The sequence below is a fragment of the Pediculus humanus genome, genomic scaffold, assembly GCF_000006295.1.
Source record: "Pediculus humanus corporis 1103172107617 genomic scaffold, whole genome shotgun sequence".
In the NCBI taxonomy this organism is placed as follows: Eukaryota; Metazoa; Arthropoda; class Insecta; order Psocodea; family Pediculidae; genus Pediculus; species Pediculus humanus.
Window position 1 is genome coordinate 425,631 of NW_002987231.1, and position 18,493 is coordinate 444,123.

An 18,493-nucleotide genomic window follows, 5' to 3' on the forward strand; every position below is an offset into this window, starting at 1 on the left:
AATTAATTAATTAAAAATATAATTAGCATAATATAATATTTCCAAGTGTGTTAATAATAATAATAATAATATTAACGTATATTTGCGTGCGTGTATATATATACAATTTCAAAGTAAAAAAAAAAAAAAAAATAACAATTGTGTAAAATTAGGTGAAGGGCAAGTACACAAGGTGGTATTTAAATAGTTCAAATTAAAAGCGGCGTAAAATAATTGAAATTTTTTTATTTATTAATACATATATATATTAATAAATTACATCGCTTGATGCAATAAAAATAAATAAATAAATTAATTAATTGTTTAATTAATTTAGAAAATTTTAGGTCGGGTAAACTAAAATTTGAAACAAAATTTTTCGCGCCAATAATAAAATATAATAGAAATGAGGAAACCACAAACAAAACACAAGATTACTCAAATGTTCAAAAAAAAATAAAATAAAATTTCACTTTAAAAAGAAAAAGAAAAAAATAGTACAGTCTGTTTGTTTCGTTTGTTTGTTTGTTTGTTTGTTTGTTTGCAGGGGGGAAATAATAAGATTTTTTTTTTTTCGGGTTATGTAATTAAAATATCCGGAAATTTCTTTTTTTTTTGTTGAAATTTTATTCTTAATTATTTATTAATAGGTATTTTTAAATTGTCCATTTGGAGTCATGACGTAAAATTACACGAAAACGATTATTTAAATACGTAAAAAATTTATTTTTAATAAAATTTAATATGTAGGAAGAAGTAGACAAAAAAAAAAAAATGGTGGGATCATCAAAAAAAAAAAAAAAAAAAAAAACAGAGGGCATGGCCTAGTCAAAAGTTGACGAGGGGAATGCCTTCCATGGCCCCAACAACGGTTCGCACGTACACTTTTTTTATTTTATTTTATTATTATTATTATTATTTTGTAAAATTTTCGGTCATTTATGAATGATTGTTAGTCGTAGTAATAAAATGATAAATACGACGACAGCACGCCATTTCAAAAATATAAAGTAATATAACTTACCTTTTTCTGTTTCCTGTAATATTCGGTTTGATTTTCTTCCTTCTCTCTTTTTTTTTTTTCTACAATTCTGTGAATTTATTTCTCTTTCATTTAAGTTAAAAATTTTTCAAATACAAAAAAAAATTTTGTTTTTTCATACGAAAAAAAAAAAAAAAATGTTATTAACAATGAAGAAGATACAACAACAACAACAACAAACAACACCTCGGCGGAGTTAGTAAAACTGATTATAAACAACTTTGTGTGGTTATTATTTTTGTTCGACTGATTAAAGTGCTGCGCTCTAATATATCTCTGTCTTTATTTATCTTATTTCTTTTTTTTTTTATAACCTGAACTCTCTCTCTCTTTTTTTTTTTAACTCCAACCGGCCCAAAATATATATAAAAAAAAGTAAATTTATTTTTTTTTTTTGGGGAAACAAAAAAAATTTTTTTTTTTTGTTTACTTTTATTTATTTATTTATTTATTTATCCTTCAAAAAAAAAAAAAATAAAAGTTGTTTTTGTATCCCGATTAAAACAATTAATGTGGGACTTTTTTTTTTTTTTTTTTTTTTTTTTTTTAGCTTTAATGTTTAATAAGACACCGAAATTTTTTTTTTTTAATATTTAAAAAAAAAATTATCATTAAAAATAATTTTCTTATTCATTCGGGAAAATGTATGTATTCCCCCACCACCTCCTCCTCCCTCTACTCCTCCTCGTTTTCTTTAAAAAAGAAAATTCTCTGATGCAGATTTTTTTTTTTTTTTTTGCTCGCAGGAAAGCTTGGGGGGAAATTCAAGAACGGCCATGTTGGCGACCATAAGTCCGGCAAATATACATTTGGATGAAACTTTGGCAACTTTAAGGTACGCTTGCCAGGCACGATCGATTGTAAATCGAGTTTACAAAAATGAAGATGCAAACGAAAGAATGATAAGGTATGAAATTTTAATTTATTAAAAATCCTTAGCCTCGTTTAAAAAAAAAAAAAAAAAAAAAACAAAAAATTTTCAATTTAAATTTGAAATTTTCTAATTTTTGACTATTTTTTTTGAGTAATAATAATAATAATAACTGGAAACTACGGTTGAATTATTTAAAATGTTAATAAAAAGTAAATTAAATTCTGAATATTTATATATTGAAAATAATTTATTTTGGAATGTATATTTCCACATTGAAGAAAAGTTTAAATAATTATTATTATTATTATTAATTAGTTAATTTATATTGGATTTAAATGTGTTTGCAGTTGTTATTTCACCGGACGGAAAATGACAAGGTAATAACTTAATTAACAGTCTGCAAATTGCTTTTGTTCAACAAACAAACAAACAAACAAACAAACCAACAAACTTATCTGTTGCGTTTTAGTAAAAAAAAATGTTAAGAATTGTTTTTTTTTTTAACCTCACATAAGATTAAAATTTTTTTTGTCCGAATACTAAAAAATAATGAAACGGGGGGGGGAGGGAGGGGAAATCTTAAAAACTTGTTTTTGCACCTTAACATTGAAAATGCGTTGCTTACATTAACAAATAAAATTTAATAAAATACTAACCTCGTGGTTCGGTTAAAATAAAATAAAAAAAATTTTGTTGTTTGTTTAATAATGTGATTTATTATTATTATTATTATTATTATTATTTTTTTTTTTTTTTTTTTTTGTCGGCAGGGAATTGAGAGCTGAAGTTGAAAAAATAACAATGCTCAAACAGGAATTGGACAAAATGAAAAAAATGGTTGAATTTTCCGAGAGTCAAGAAAAAGAAGATGAAATAGAAAGATTGAAAAAACAATTAATGGAAAGCGAAGAACTTTTGGCCAAATCACAAACGTTAGATTTTATTTATTTATTTATTTATCGATTGATTAGCGATTCGACAATAATTTAATTAATTTAATCAAATGAAAAATTATCTTTAAAAAGCATTTTTTTGTTTAAAAAAAAAAAAATTATTTAAAAAGTAATATGTAGGCTATCATTTCATTATTCTTTTAAAATTAAGCTTTTTTTTCTTTTTCCTGCGCAATTAAGATTAGGAATTAAATTATTATATTATCACGCACGGCAATAATTATTATTATTATTATTATCTTATTTGAGATTTCGTCACTTTTTGTTTGTTTGTTTTAGATCGTGGGCGGAACGTTTGCGAGAAGCCGAAAGTTTAAAAGCAGCCGAATTGCAATATTTAAAACGCTGCGGAATTTCAATAGGTTTGCAATGCGATAAAAAAATTCATGTTTGTAAATTTAACAGCGGATCCCATGTTGAGCGGTACTCTGTTGTACCTTCTACCTCCAGGACGTTTAGTGATTGGACGTTCGAACGATAAAAATCCCGATGAAAAACAACCGGATATAAGATTAAACGGTCCATTAATTCAACCCCATCACTGGTGATTTTTTTTTATTTGTATACAATTTTTTTTTTTGGCGTCAGAGAAAAAATTAATTAATGAATTTACTTACAGTGATATCGAAAATGAAAATGGAAGATTATATTTGATTCCCATCGAAGGCTGTGATACATACGTTAACGGATGCGTCATAAATGTCAAGACTGAATTATTTCACAAAGATAGAATCGTATTTGGTGGAATTCATTATTTTCGCATAAACATACCCAACGAATCATCCGAGAATGAGGAAAGAATCGTGGATTTTGATTTTGCACATCAGGAAATATTAAAAGTACAAGAGAAAAGATTGAGAAAAGAATTGGAAGAATCGAAACAAAAAGCAATAACGGAATTGGAATCGGAAATGGAATCGATGTTGGGAGCACAAAAATTTGATTACGAAAGACAAATCAACGAAATGTTGTCGGTCGTCGAAATGCAAACCAACGCACTCGCCGAGGAAAGAAAACAAAAACACGTTTTAGAAGTTGAAAAAAATGTTTTGCAAGAAAAGGTCAACAGTCAAAACGATTGCAGGAAAATGATTAGTGACGAGAGAAAAAATGTCAAAAGGATATCGATATACAAGTCGACGTTTTTACAGGTGATGAGTCAAACGGGAGGAGGAAGGTAAAAATTAAAACGAAAGGAAATAAATATGAATTTTTTTTTTTTTAGGATCTCAAAATGATTTTGAACGATGAAAATCGTCGGGAACCCGAATCAGAATCCGAAATGATAAGTTTACACGAAATGCAAATGCTCGTTCAGGAAGCAACACAAAGATGCAAAGAATTGGGTTTAAATTACGTAAGATTCGACATTTTTTTTTTTTTTTTTTAAAAGAGATTTTTAATTAATTATTTAAAATAGAATGACAAGCGAAAAATATAAAACGTATTAAAAAATCGGTTTGATTTTGCCTTTTCAAAGAGATTTTTTTTTTTTTTTTATCAATAATGATAATTACTATGTAATAAAAACCTAAATCGTACACCTGATAGCATTATCAGTGTTATTATTATTGTAATTATATTTAAAGTAAAAAACTACTCGAAGTCAATTTAACTTTTATTATTATTATTATTATTTTGGGGATTTAAAAAAAAAAAATTGTAAATTATTTTTAATTTTTTTTTTAGGAATTTCATCAGCAACAAATATTCAAAACAAACGGACTCAATAGAGTTGTCAAAGTTGTGCATAAAATAAAAAATGTTTTTGTTTTATGGGATTTACCAAATTTTATAAATTTTATTAACGTTTTAAGGGAAAGCGATCATAAGGTGGATTAAAATGACGTCATTTATTGATTTCGCATCAATAATAAATAAAATATAATAAAACATAAAAAAAATTTTTTTTTTTTTTAGAGAGGAATCGAAAAAATATTAAATAACGTCAAATGGAATGGGGGGCAAACGAAACGGATTGTAAAAAAAATAAAATTTTCGTTAACGCGGATGTTGCCGCCGCGAAAGAATTAACCGAGAATATTATTAAAAAAAAAGATGATGACGTCATTCTTTCTAACGGTTAGAACAAAAGAAAAATTACTTTTTGTGGAATGAAAAATTTTTTTTTTTTGGGATCTCGAATTTTTTTTTTGTTTTTTTAGATGAAAAAGTTCCTCGCGAAATTCACGATTGTCTTAAAGATATAAAAATAAAAATTGAAAATTTAATACAACGATGTCAATTTTACGACGAGTCGGAAAAATGGATGCAGAAAATTCAGGTTGCCGTGAAAGTTTTCGACATGTTTTTTTCCATTATCGAAGGTAAAGATTCATTTGATACTAATACTAATAATAATTCTCTTTCGATAATTGATAACAAAACGGGTAAATGCGTTCGTTTTAGCGGGATTTCATCTTAAAAAAAAAAAAAAAAATACCTCCTTATTATCATACTTTTTTTTTTTTTTTGTCTATTCATTGTTTTATTTGATTTTATTACGTTTTCCCCCCCCTCCCCCCTTTTTTTGCTTGTTTTTTTTTTTTCTTTGTTTTTATTTTGTGTATTATTTTGTTTCATTTTATTTGAAAATTTTAAAAAGAGATTAATTAATTTATGTTTTTAATAATAAATACATACTCGCGTTGGTTTAAGCAAATTAGGATTTTTATATTAGTCAATTTTTTTTTTTGTTTTTGTTTTTGCAAATGAGTTAAGCACATCAATCGAAATAATCATCGATATCAATATCAGGATTTAATAAGTCATCTCCGTACTGTGTCAAATCCAATTGATTTAAAATTAAATTTTCACACATTTCTTCTAGATCGGTGTCGCCGATTAATAAAGCTCCTTGCATTTTACCATTTTTCAAAACAATTTTAACGTATTCTTTGTCCCGCGTCACTCTCAACAAAACTTCGTAATCATTTTCAAGTTTTTGACCGTTGTACAACCCTAACAAAATAACTTTGTATCCGTATAATTTTGTCACGTGGGAAAATATTTCGAAACAAAAATCTTGGTATATTTCTTCGTTGTTAACGGATGCCGTCATGCATTTTGCACCGTAGCAACCCATTTGTTGTGCTTGAGTCCACAGTCTCATTTGATGCCAATGTTGAGCCCAAGTCCATCCGGCCGAACAAACGTCTCCGGCAGCAAAAACATCTTTTAGCGTCGTTTCCATTTTCCAATCGACAATTATTCCACCGTCTTCGCTTATTTTTAAATCTTTATTATCGCGCACGAATATTTCCGAATTGGGTACGACTCCCGTTGCTGACACGACAAAATCAACACCGTAACGTTTTCCATTCGTCAACTCGACGTAAACTGGATAATTTTCATCTCCTGTTATTATGTTTTCAACTCGAGTGTTGTATTCTATGGCGACTGAGTTTTCTTTTAAAGAACCTTTTAAATCATATCGTTTATGCCAATCAGGGCCCAGTGCAGGATTTTTTTTTTTTAAATTGGCATCGCTTGAATTTGGACTTGTTGTTGTTGTTGTTGTATAAACGACTCTCTTGATTATCGAAGATACATCTCCACATTTTTTATCTAATTTATTTTGAAAAAATTCAGCAGCACCTGGATCGATAAAATTTTTAGTTATGTAATTATCTTTAATTACCCAAATTTTTTCAATTCCTTCGACTTCATAAATAACTTCAGATGCTATTCCTCCATTTCCCACGACCATGATTCTTTTAGAGTTTTTAATTTTACTTTCAAAATCTTTTACCGATTCTGTATCTCTAATTCCTATAACATAAGGGTTACACATTTTAATCAAATTCGGTTCTCCTCCTGTGCAAATGCAAAGTTTTTTAAATGATATTTTCAATTTGTTTTCAGTTTCGATTATTCTGTCATCATAGTTTAACTTTGTTACATTGTCTGTTAAAAATTTTACATTGGGATATTTATCTGAAATTTTTGAAGATGTAGTTTCTTCAACATCTAACTCCATAATTGTTTTAGTTAAATAAACGGCTGAAGACACAGTTTTTATTATTTCCGATCTGGTAATCAATAAAATATCCGATTCTCGGTTTAATTGAGCCAATGTTTCGGCACAAGTAACTCCTGCAATACCTCCTCCTAAAACTACAAATGTGTAATCAAAACTCATGTTTATCCTTTTGTAAATCAATTATATTATACTAATTGTAAGAAATTAATTGTTTGCCGATTCACTAATTGTATCTTGATAATAATCATAATCATATTTTCTAAAGGGAACTTCATAACTTAATAAACCATAATTTTGAGCTTTTAAAATTGCTAATTTAATTTTGTAGTGTTGAACTTGGCAAACTCCAGTTTTTCTACAAAAAAAAAAAAAAAAATTAATAAAAAAATTATTATTATTATTCTGTAGTAATAATTTTTTAATTAGTTTTTAAGAAAAAAAATTCATAAAAAAAAAACAATTAATATTTTTTTAGTACTTAGATTCAAATATTGTTCCATTATCAGGTGAAATAAAATGTTTTAGTAATTCAATATTTTGATAATCGACCACCAAATATTCATCCCTGCATATAGGACAAGGACTTCCGGTTGATATTACATTTTTTCTCTATTAAAAAATAAAATATAATTACTCTAAATTTAATAATAATAGATAAGATATGTGAAATATATTTTTTCTCTTACAATACATGTTTTTCTAGTACGAGGCGGTAAGTGTCCTTTGAAATTTCTTCTGTAATGCTTCCATACAAAATCTTCACCATAAGCTTTTTTAAAAGCTAAAATGAAATGAAAATAAATAAAATATTTAAAATAGGATATGCAAATGTATATTTTTTTTAAAAAAAAGATATTACCATCACTTTTTAAATATGCTATACTAGTTTCAACGCTTATTACTTTAGATCTATCTTTTGGGTTAAGTTTTTTTTCTTCCGTTTCTGATTCTTTATCTTCTGTTCTACAAAAACCGGAAGTTGTAATAGTTCTCTACAATAAATAAAATTAAATTATTAGAATAATTTTTGAAAAATATTTAAAAGTTTCACTAATTTACGAGACAAAAATATTACTCTGAAAACGTTAAGAAAATTATTTCCAACAATTCTCGTTATCGACATGTTCGTGTTTTGTTGTTTATAATGCAAGTCTGCTGCCACTTTTTTTTTTTTTATTGAGGATAATTTTACATAGTTGTTATTGATTGAATAAATAAGTTTAATTTAAAAAAATAATACGACATACTAAAAGTACATTTTGATAATTAAAAAAATATTTATTAAAACTTATTTTTAAATGAGAACACGTTTTATTTTTAAAACTAATACGAATGTCGCTGATATTGATAATTACGAAAAGGACATACTTTAAATAGGTTTAATTGTAAGTCTTTTTTTTTTTTTTAAATGCAAATTGCACAATTATTATCGTTTAAATTTCTTAGTTTCTTTTATATTAATTAATTAATTTTACATTTAACTTTAATTCTAATTAATTTTCATTTTATCAATTTGAATTTAAGATAAAATAAAATTACAAATTATTATCTCATTTTATTAATAATTGTATTTTATTAAATGCATCCTATTTAATTTCTTTTTCATTTTTACTACTATCAATGATTGATTAAACAATTTAATTATTTTACATTAGGTTTATTATCTAAAATTACTTAAGAAAGTATTGAGAATAATTTCAAATTGAATGTAATAATTTTTTTTAAATTAAAATGTCGATTGCAAACATATAAATAAAAATATTAAGTATTTAATAAACGAAAAAAGAAAGAAAAATTTTATTGTAAATAAATGTATATAAAAAATTACTATAATTCTCCATTTATTATTATTATTACATTATTGAAAAAAAATAAAATTTTTTTCTGGTCGAATATAATAAATTAGTCATAATAATAATAATTCATTAGTATTTACGTGCCTGCCTTACAAACAGGCGGTGATTTTTATTTTTCTCTTGCCACTTTCATTTCCTTTGTTGAGTTGGAACTGACGTCAGCTCTTGAAGAATTGTAAATTGATGAAAATTATATTTTAATAGATATATATAAATTCATTTAGATGCTAGAAGTTTGTGCTTAATTGTTAGTGTCAATATATATAGGTTTTTAAACATACAAAATAAAATATTTTGTTATTACTTTATTATTAGCCTATCTTAAAAACTATTTTTTATTAGTTTTGTCCCCATAAAATTTCTTGCCCTTAAGCCATGTTTGGAAAGCGGATGTGCTTTCATTTTCAGTGTACGATATAAGTAATTCTTAAGTAAAATAAAAATTGATAATAAATCATATTAGATTTTATAATTAGAATTTATTTATAAATTATTTTTTATGGTAAGTAATTTTTAAAAATTATTTTAAAAACTACGATATATTATTTTTAATGGTTTTAATGTTTGCAGGTGGAAGAGGCATGGTCGGTCGAATGAATTCTAGGACGTCGCAGTAGCGGCCATTTTGAAATCAATTCCTTAATTATATTAAATAAGAACTTGTCTTTTTTTTTCATTCCCTTCGTTCTCCTGATACCTTAAGATTTTAACGTTGTTCAAATATGGCAAAGAATTATTTTAAACATGATAAGAGATTTTTTTACTTCGTTTCAGAAGTAGAAAATTAAACAAATTTAAAAATTGAATATACAATATTCGTTTAGTATATTTGAAACTTTAATTTTAAAAAATTTTTCAATTTTTCAGTAATAGTGTTTATGAAATCATCAAAAGAAAGTTAAAATGGTGAGTTTATTATTTGTACACAATCATGTACGAATTAATTTTTTAATAAAGTGGCAAGTTAATGCATGAGCAGAGTTTTTATTTATAAAATGGCTAGAAATGGCGTCGCACATAAAAGTCAACAAAATTATTCGCAGTTGAAAACATTTTTTATTCGTAAACTATTTATAATTAATAATAAATAACATTGCGTTTATTGTGAAAATTTAAAAATTCGAAAAGTTAAGTTTATGTTATCGGGGAAAAAAAAAAAATTTAACACGATACATCGAATTTTATTATTCCCTAATCCATTGAGTTTATAAAAAGTTTAGAATTCGATAGGAAACCCCTAATATAATTATTGTTAAAATTAATTTGAATGTGGAAACTCAAAATTTTTTAATTTTTTATAGCCTAAAATAGATCCTAGCCAATTGCTAGACTGCCTAGATTCACTGTTAGGCAGTGATGGTGGCATTAAGGGAGAAACTGAAGTCAAGCGGTTGGCTGTGTAAGTATAGTCCTACTTGTTGAAATTTTTAAAGAATTCTTTTTTTTTTTTATTTCTAACATTTATATTTTATGTTTCAGGTTAATGACAAAATTTTCAAAAAAGCTGGTCAGCAAATGTATATATATTTTGATATTAAAAAGTACAGAGCCAGATCTTCTTGCCAAGTAAGTATTTTACTGTTAATTTAAAAAGTTTGCTAAAGAATTTTTTTAAATGAAAAAATAATTCATTTACTCTTAATTATTTTAAATAATTTTAATTTATTTAAAATTTGTTTTTTATTTTAAAGATTTATGGCTGAAGGAGGTTGGGCATTAATTTTTCAATGGCTTGATGAAGGTATAAGCAATAATAATCATGCCCTTATTTGTGAAATATTGGGCTTACTCCTCAAGTGTCCTATTAGTCTTGATAGATTGAAAGAAAACAATTGTCCCAAAGTAGTGAAAGGTTTATCAAAAGATTCAGATTCTGAAGGTAATGTATCTCAATATTATTAGGTTTTATTTTTAAAAGTAAGAATTTTTACAAGTACTTATTATTATTATTATTTTTATTTACATGTATTTATAGAAGTTAAAAGTCTTGCCAGTAAATTGGTCGAACAGTGGCTTAAATTTATAAAATCTGGTCAGGCAGCCATATCGGATGTTGCAATGGCAGCTGTGTCCACTCCTGCCGATGTTAGCAAACCTGCCATAACAGTTTTACCTTCTAATTATACTGTTGTATCTACTGTTGCAATAAATTCGGGTTCAGGAACTGGAACTGGAGTCAAAAAAGCTAGTTCTTTACCACGAAAAGTTTCAAAGCCTGGAATTCAAATAGTTCGTGAATCATCATCAAGTGAAGAAGAGGAAGTTTCACAACTTGACTCTTTGCCTTTATATAAAATTACTGTGCGTGATGGAAAAAGTGTTTTAGCAAAAGTAGGTACCAAAACGTTATTGCCCGTGAACAAAAAAATAGAAAGTGACGTTGATGCAGTGAACACGATTGCATCAGTTGTATTAAAATCAGACCCTATTTCTAAAAAATTTAGATATATAACTAAGCCTATTAGTGAAAAAGAGAAGTCGGACGTGAACGAATTAAAACATGATGATCTATCGAATCGTGATATTAGTGATAATCACCAATTGGTTACTAGTGGAAATAATGATACATTATCAAAACAGAAAATAGTATTACCCAAATGTGATAAAGATGAATCGATAATTGTAGATGAATCTGAATCTAGTTTAAAAAGTAAAGAAAATAAATCAAAAGTTTTTAGTTCTAAAACATGTAAGGAAAGTATCAGACCAAAGGATAATCAAAAAAGTGTTAAAAACAGTAAAGAATATGATTCGGAAAAGAACAGAGACAAGAGTAAAGATCGAAAATCAAGTCGGGATTCCGATAAGGATAGGAAAAAAAGTGATCATAAAAGTCACAAGGGTGACAAATCTCGAGAGAGAGATCGGGAAAAGGACAAGTACAAAAATAAAGAAAAAGACTGCCTTAAAGAAAAGCATAAAGAATCGGATAAAAGTAAATTAAAGGAGAAGTATGGTAAAGAAAAGGAAGGTGGTAAAACGAGTGAAAAAGTTCAAACTCAGGCGGATAAAGATAAAGACACTTTAGAGAGATTAAAGACTCCAGCAATTAATCTTTTGGGAAAAATTCCTAAAAAATCATCTAGTCATAATTTAAACAGCTCAACAAAAGCAATCGGTAGCAGCAATAATACGCAAACAAACAAACAAACAAGTTACGTTGAATCCGCGGATAAAATTGGGGATACGAAAAAAGTCATCGATGGAAGACCCTTGAAAATGCGACCCAAAACCGTGAAAACCTTTAATTCGAAATTTAGGTCGACGGGTTTAGAAGAAGAAATAAAACCACCTCCGTCGAGGAGCAACATAAAGAAAAAAGCGGATGAAAAAAGGCCGCTGGGAAAATATGAAACCCTAACGAAAAATGATGGTTCTTCCCCGAAAGAAAGTCACCAGCCCCCCGAAAAGAAACCCAAATTATCATCAGACGTGTCAATAGATTTACAAAAGGACAAAATATTGGAAAAACCAGGCGGAATCAAATTAATTCCTCCCAAACCCAAACGTAAGTTTTTTATTTATATTAATTTTTTTTTTTTTTTTTTTATATATAAATCAACTTATTTCTTTAATTTAAAAAAAAAAATTTAAATTCCCTGAGGTGGTTGAATATGGTTCAAATCTCATGTATCTCGAAATAATAAATTTTTTTTTTTCGAGAACTTTCTAAAAAAAAAAAAAAAAAAAAAAAAAGGGGGGTATTAAAAATTAAACATGCCCCCTCCCCCCTCCCATAAACGTAAAAATTTAGGCAAAATTATAGGCGTAAACACTCATTAATAATACCTTACCAACAAGATGATGATGGCACGACTCGACGCCATATTTATAAGCCAAAAAAAAATAATTTTTTAATTATTAAAAAACGTAATTATGTTTATTAAATTGTGTCTTGACATAAAATTTCAAGAGATTTAATTAGGAAAATTTGCTTAATATCGAAAGTTTAATTATAATAATCGTAATTATAATTTTGGTGGATTTTTCAATAAAATCATCATCATCATCATCATCATCATCATTATTATTTTTATTTTAATTTTTAAATTTACGCTTGAATTACGCTTAATACGTTATCAAAAAAAAAAAAAAAAATTTATTTAAATGATTTTAAATAATATAAAAATAGTAGGTACTAAATAAAAATATTATTTATTGATAAATATATTTTTTTTTTTTTTTTAAAAAAAATGAATAATGATAATAAATCATTGTTTAAAGTGATGGGTGGTTATTATAATTATATAATTAATTAAATAAAATTAATTAGATTAAAAATATGAAAAGGTTACTTACTAATAATATCGAAAGTGTTTGGTTATTTTTTTTTTTTTTTTAATATTATTATTATTATTACCCGTGAAAAATTTATATTTATGTATATATCACGTGTTTTTATTAACTCGAATTTGAGTTTTGAAAAAAAAAAAAAAAAAAGATTTAAAAAAATTTTATTCGTTTTTAAAAAAATAATAAAGTTCGACTTTTTGTTTTTATATTAAATTTAATCGTAAAATAACATAAAAAACATATTTTTCTTAACATCCGTATTTAAAAAAATTAATTTACGTTTGATGATCACTCTAACGGTTTTTCAAATGTAGAAAATCGAGGACTTATAATTACTCGTGGTAAATAAAAAAGAAATTATATATTTCGCAGCAACATTATTAGAAAGTGACATGTTCAGCGATGCGTTAACGGCTTCAACAAAATTTGAACCGCGAAAAAGAAAAAGACGTATTAGTAGTAATAAAGACGGAGTTGAAGCTAAAAAAGAAATAAAAGATGAAAATATAACAACGAATTCAACAACAACAACAACAACAACAACAGATCAATCATTATCACCAAAAGATGTTAAACCATCTTTTAAGTTTTACAGAGACACACTTGAAGATGACGAGGAAAAGAATAAAGAAAATTCAGAAACTATTAAATGTAAGATTAACGTTATTATTATTATTATTATTATTTTTTTTTTTTTGAAAACGAAACAATAATAATAATAAATTTTTTTTTTTTTTTTTTTTTTTTTTTTTTTTTTTTTAATATTGAAAATAGTGGAACCTAAAACGGAATCGAACGATGAGGAAAGTGTAAAACAAACGACCGACATTTTCCAAGACTCGAATAAACCTCAGGCGAAATTATATCCGAATGGTGTTCTCATATGTAAATCTAGGAAAGGTCCTAAGAAAAGTGTCACGTGGAAAGAAGATTCCGAATTGACGGCCATTCGTTTTTTCGAATTAGACGAAACGGAAAGGGTTAACGTAACGAGAACATTTGTCGACATGAAACTCATGGAAAGGAGTCACGAAAGAGAAGCATTTCAATTGGCAAGAAAATTGGGTAAGAATGATAAAAAACGAACAAAACAGAAAAAGAAAGATTTTTCGCGCGCGTGTGTGTGTGCGTGCGTGAGAGAGAGAGAGAGAGAGAGAAAATGGGAGAGAAAGAAAAAGGAAGGGGAGGGGGATAAACAAATGTATTAAAAATGTTATTTTATAGCTACGGATGATACGATGGAAGAAAGGATACCTTGGGGACCCCTTTACGAAGTTGACATTCCTCCAGATCGTAGATCAACGGTTGAACCTGGAAAATCTAGTCTTGAGAAAAATGTACAGTATGCAAGAGAGAAAACCGTTTTGCAAGCCATATATTTTCACAGAAATTCGTAAGTACTCCGTATTTATTATTATTATTATTAAAGGTCTAAACCCCGTAAGAAAATGTCTTGAAAGTTTTTTGGTTTTTCATGACGTAATGAAAAATATGTATTTTTAACGAATTTTTAGTTTTTTTCTCTTAAATTAATTAGTTTAGTCTTTTTTCCTTCGTATTTAATATAAAAAAAAACCTGTGGTTCGAATTTTTAACATTGTTATCGCGTTCATTTAAGAGAGAGAGTAAAACACTTTATTAAATGTGTATAAAAAAAATTACGATTGTAGAATTCCGGATTCGCCCTCGGAACCCGATCCTGAAATACATCCAACGACAGATCCAAAGATCATACCGTTGGATGATATAACCGGAAATAGCGAAAGCGTATCGAATTTTCAAAACATTCCCTGGCCAGAACCGAAACCGGCTCTCGTGCCTCCATCACCGCCACAATCACAAAAACAAATGGGGGTTCAACATCATCATCATCAACAACAGCAACAACAACAGCAGCAGCACCAGCACCAGCAGCAGCAGCATTCGCATCATACCCAATCGTCATCGGGACCGCATCAGCAAAATTACACGGCGGGATATTCAACGGTTGGCAATTTTCCCGGGTATCCTCAAATGGGTATGCCTGGAATGATGCCTCCTGGACAAGGGAACTGGCGGGTAAGGGTTGAATTTGTTTTTGTAACTAACTCTAAATCGTTATTTATCATAATTTATCGTTTTAATGGCCTTTGGTTGTGTTACAAAATCATGGATCATGTACTCAATATATATAATAAATACATTTTTGAAGTACGGGTCTTTATTTATTTTTCCCCTTCCTTAGGCTAAGCGTTATTATCATTATTATTATTATATTTTAATTAAAATTTTTTTTTTTTTTTTTTTTTTTTTTTTTTTTCCAAATTATTAATAATAAGGAAAATAAAAAATAATAATAATAATAATATAAAGGTAATGACAAAAATTGAGGAAAATTTTTTTTAAAAATTATCCCCGGGTTAATTTTTTATATATACTTTTTGTATAAAAAAAAAAAATTCGTTACCCGGGGGATTTTTTTTTTTTTTTTTTTTTTTTTTTTTTGAAAATAATTTTTTTTAATTTAAAAAAAAAAAATTACCGTTAAATTTTTATTATTATTTTATTTTTTATTTTATTTATTTATTTATTTATTTTTTGAAATTAGTTTCAATACTATTATTATTATTATTTTTTTGTAAAAAAAAAAAAAAAATGGTGGTGTAATTTTTTTTTTTTCGTTTAAATAAAAACACCAAATGAAAAAAAAAAAAAAATTAATAACTATTATTTACATAAATTTATATATATATATATTTATTAATAAGATATTAATCTAATTAATTAATTTTTTTGTTTTATTTAAAGTTTTTCAGGATATATTTTTAACAATGCTGCTCTCTACAATTCTCAATCAATTAATCAATAATAATGATAATAAATTATTATTATTATTATTATTATCGATATGTTTACGTGAAATGTTTAAGAGAAAAAAAAAAAAATAATAATAATAATCATATAATTTAATTTTTTATTTTTGATTTCAGAATATTTCCAATAAAATGATGGATGAAAAAAAAACACAAACCCAAAACGTGATGATATTATTATTATCATTATCATTTATTTATTTATTCATTTAAACCTAAAGGTCCTATTGACTTTTTTAAATAAATATTTTATTTTAATAATTTTCATTTGAAAAAAAGAAAATTAGGTGCCATTAAAAAAAAAAAAATGGTTGTAATAATTTTAAAAAAAAAAAAAAAAAATCCATTTTTATATTATTTTATTTAAATAATATAATTTATTTAAAAAAATTTAAATAAAATATAAATATATATTTATATTGTTATAATATTACATAAAAATAAATATTTAACAAAAGAGAGAGAGAGAGAGAGAGAAAATAATAATAATAAATCCAATACCAAAATTTCAAATTTTACATAGAAAAAAAAAAAAAAAAATTTTAATTATTTTGTCATTTTATTTATTTATTTATTTATTTATTTATACATAACCTTTCAATTGAAAATTTATTTTTTCTTTTATTAAAGGAAAAGTGAGAGAGAGAGAGAGAACTAGAAAATTACATAACAAATCAATAATATAAATAAAACTAATAATAAAAAGTTTTTTTTTTTTTTTTTAATTAAAGGACAAAAAATATTATTATTATTATTATTAATTTTGTTGTTGTTGTTTTTAATTATTTATTTTTTTTTTTTTTTAAAAGTGTTATTAATGAATTGTTAATTAATTTTCCTGACTCATTGTTGAAGAAGAAAAAATCAATGAAAATTTTTTTTTTATTAAATTATTAATTAAAAAAAAATGACAATTAATTAATTAAATTTATTTATTTTTTATTAACTTTTTAAAAAAAAAGGATTTTATTAGAGTTTAGCAAAAAAAAAAAAAAATTTTCTTTAAATATTTTTCCTTACATGTTGTTTGTTGGAAAATTTCCTTCTTTTTTTTTTTTTTTTTTTCTTAAATTACAGATAATACCTTCGACTCCATATTATATTATTATTATTATTATTTTTTATTTCAAAAAAAAAAAAAAAGAAAGCAGCATTGTTAAATTTATGTTGATTATTAATAATATATGTTTATGAATCGATCATAAAATTTTTTTATTTTTGAATTTTCCAGAGCGGCGATGGAAAAGACATGGGAATGAACATGCAATTTCAACCCAACGGTCCCATGTGTCCTCAAATGGGGGGACAACCACCGAACATGTTTAATCCTCCCGGTTCTGATGGTTTTCCAATGAACGGACTTTCCATGCCTGGTTTCAATCCCGGATATCCGATGGCGTGCGATCCCAACATGTACGGACCTCCTATGGGTGCCATGAACATGGGTGGCCCTCCTCCAGGACAATGGAATCGAGGTGGTGGTGGCGGATGGCAGGGTGGAAGACCATTCATGGGACCCGTTAACATGCAACCGAAATTTCAAAAAGGTGTTTGCCATCATTTTGCTAAATTTGGAAATTGTGCTCGTGGAAGTTCGTGTCGATTTATGCATCCCAATTAAATTTAATTTATTTATTATTATAAGTTTTTTTTTTTTTTTTTTTTTTTTTGATATATAAAATAAAAGTGTTGCACTGAAAGTGATCGCGAAACACAAATTTTTCAAAAACGTTTATATATATAAATATATATATATATATATATATATATGCGCGTGTGCGTGCGTGCGTGAGTGCGTGTGAGTGCATGTGTGTGTGTGTGTATACATTAAATTTGTATTTTTATTGTTTAAATAATTGGTTTTTTTATTATTATATTGTACAGTATTTTAATCTTTAACCAGGGTGTAAAAATGAGTTTTGTATAATATTTAATAATTAGAAAAAAAACAAATAATAATAATATTTAAGTTTCTTAAAAAAAAAAAAAAACAATAAAAAAAAAAAATTAAAAATTGTTAAAAAATGGTATCCACTCTGTAAATAAGTTAATTAATAATTATTCGGAGTAAATCCGAAACAAAGGGTTTAATAACATTATTTTGATTTTATCAAGTGTTGTTGAACATTTATGTTTATTTGAATATATATAATTTTGCCTTTATTATTATTATTATAATCAGTTTAAGGTTTATTTAAAAAAAAAAAAAAAAATCTTTTTATTCCTTTTTAAAAATACTTTGAGAAAAAAATCAAATTAATATATATTTTCTATTAAGATTTATAAGATACATATGAATTATCATTATCATATAGTTAAATATCATTAATAAAAAAAAAATGTATTGTAAGAAAAATGTGAAAGTAAATTATCAAAGTTTGTAAAAAGTTTTTGCGCGTTTTTGTCGTGAAATTAGAAAGTGGCAAAATTTAAAATCACAGCCTTCTTTTAAACAGCTGATTCTACGTCTCTTTGGTTTTGCACCTCCGTTGACTCAAATGAAGAGACTTGTCATGGACGGGAATATCTCTTTACATTATGCTGAAGGATGATCGCAAAATAGGTATTTATATTATATTTTTTTCCTTATAAATCATTTCATTTTTTTTTACGTTCATTATTTACCGATCGACATTAAATAATTATTTTTTAATATTAAATA

At 25.9% G+C, this 18,493-nt stretch overlaps 4 protein-coding genes across 4 annotated transcripts in view; 2 read left to right on the forward strand and 2 right to left on the reverse strand.

The window, feature by feature from the left end:
• Phum_PHUM249670 (uncharacterized protein) overlaps positions 1 to 4,029 on the forward strand; it is a gene marked incomplete at both ends in the record, with an annotated part of 9,197 nt that extends 5,168 nt beyond the window's left edge. Inside the window, 5 exons of the mRNA XM_002426326.1 lie at positions 1,768 to 1,928; positions 2,666 to 2,827; positions 3,128 to 3,210; positions 3,254 to 3,392; positions 3,468 to 4,029. Coding sequence (XP_002426371.1) covers positions 1,768 to 1,928; positions 2,666 to 2,827; positions 3,128 to 3,210; positions 3,254 to 3,392; positions 3,468 to 4,029 — 1,107 coding nt within the window. The remainder of the gene's footprint in view (positions 1 to 1,767; positions 1,929 to 2,665; positions 2,828 to 3,127; positions 3,211 to 3,253; positions 3,393 to 3,467) is intronic.
• Positions 4,030 to 5,573: 1,544 nt separating this feature from the next.
• Phum_PHUM249680 (uncharacterized protein) lies at positions 5,574 to 6,989 on the reverse strand (the record flags this gene model as incomplete). Its single annotated transcript, XM_002426327.1, has 1 exon — positions 5,574 to 6,989. The coding sequence occupies one exon, from the start codon at positions 6,987 to 6,989 to the stop codon at positions 5,574 to 5,576; it is 1,416 nt and encodes a 471-aa protein (XP_002426372.1).
• Positions 6,990 to 7,034: 45 nt separating this feature from the next.
• Positions 7,035 to 7,953, reverse strand: Phum_PHUM249690 (mitochondrial 28S ribosomal protein S18B, putative; the record flags this gene model as incomplete). The annotated part of the gene is made up of 5 exons (XM_002426328.1): positions 7,035 to 7,185; positions 7,309 to 7,439; positions 7,517 to 7,599; positions 7,690 to 7,822; positions 7,906 to 7,953. The coding sequence occupies 5 exons, from the start codon at positions 7,951 to 7,953 to the stop codon at positions 7,035 to 7,037; spliced, it is 546 nt and encodes a 181-aa protein (XP_002426373.1).
• A 1,477-nt stretch (positions 7,954 to 9,430) lies between these two features.
• Phum_PHUM249700 (pnuts protein, putative) lies at positions 9,431 to 18,376 on the forward strand (the record flags this gene model as incomplete). The annotated part of the gene is made up of 12 exons (XM_002426329.1): positions 9,431 to 9,462; positions 9,554 to 9,560; positions 9,988 to 10,085; positions 10,166 to 10,252; positions 10,378 to 10,565; positions 10,662 to 12,194; positions 13,352 to 13,630; positions 13,754 to 14,044; positions 14,204 to 14,372; positions 14,650 to 15,037; positions 17,063 to 17,423; positions 18,288 to 18,376. The coding sequence occupies 12 exons, from the start codon at positions 9,431 to 9,433 to the stop codon at positions 18,374 to 18,376; spliced, it is 3,522 nt and encodes a 1,173-aa protein (XP_002426374.1).
• Positions 18,377 to 18,493: the final 117 nt, after the last annotated feature.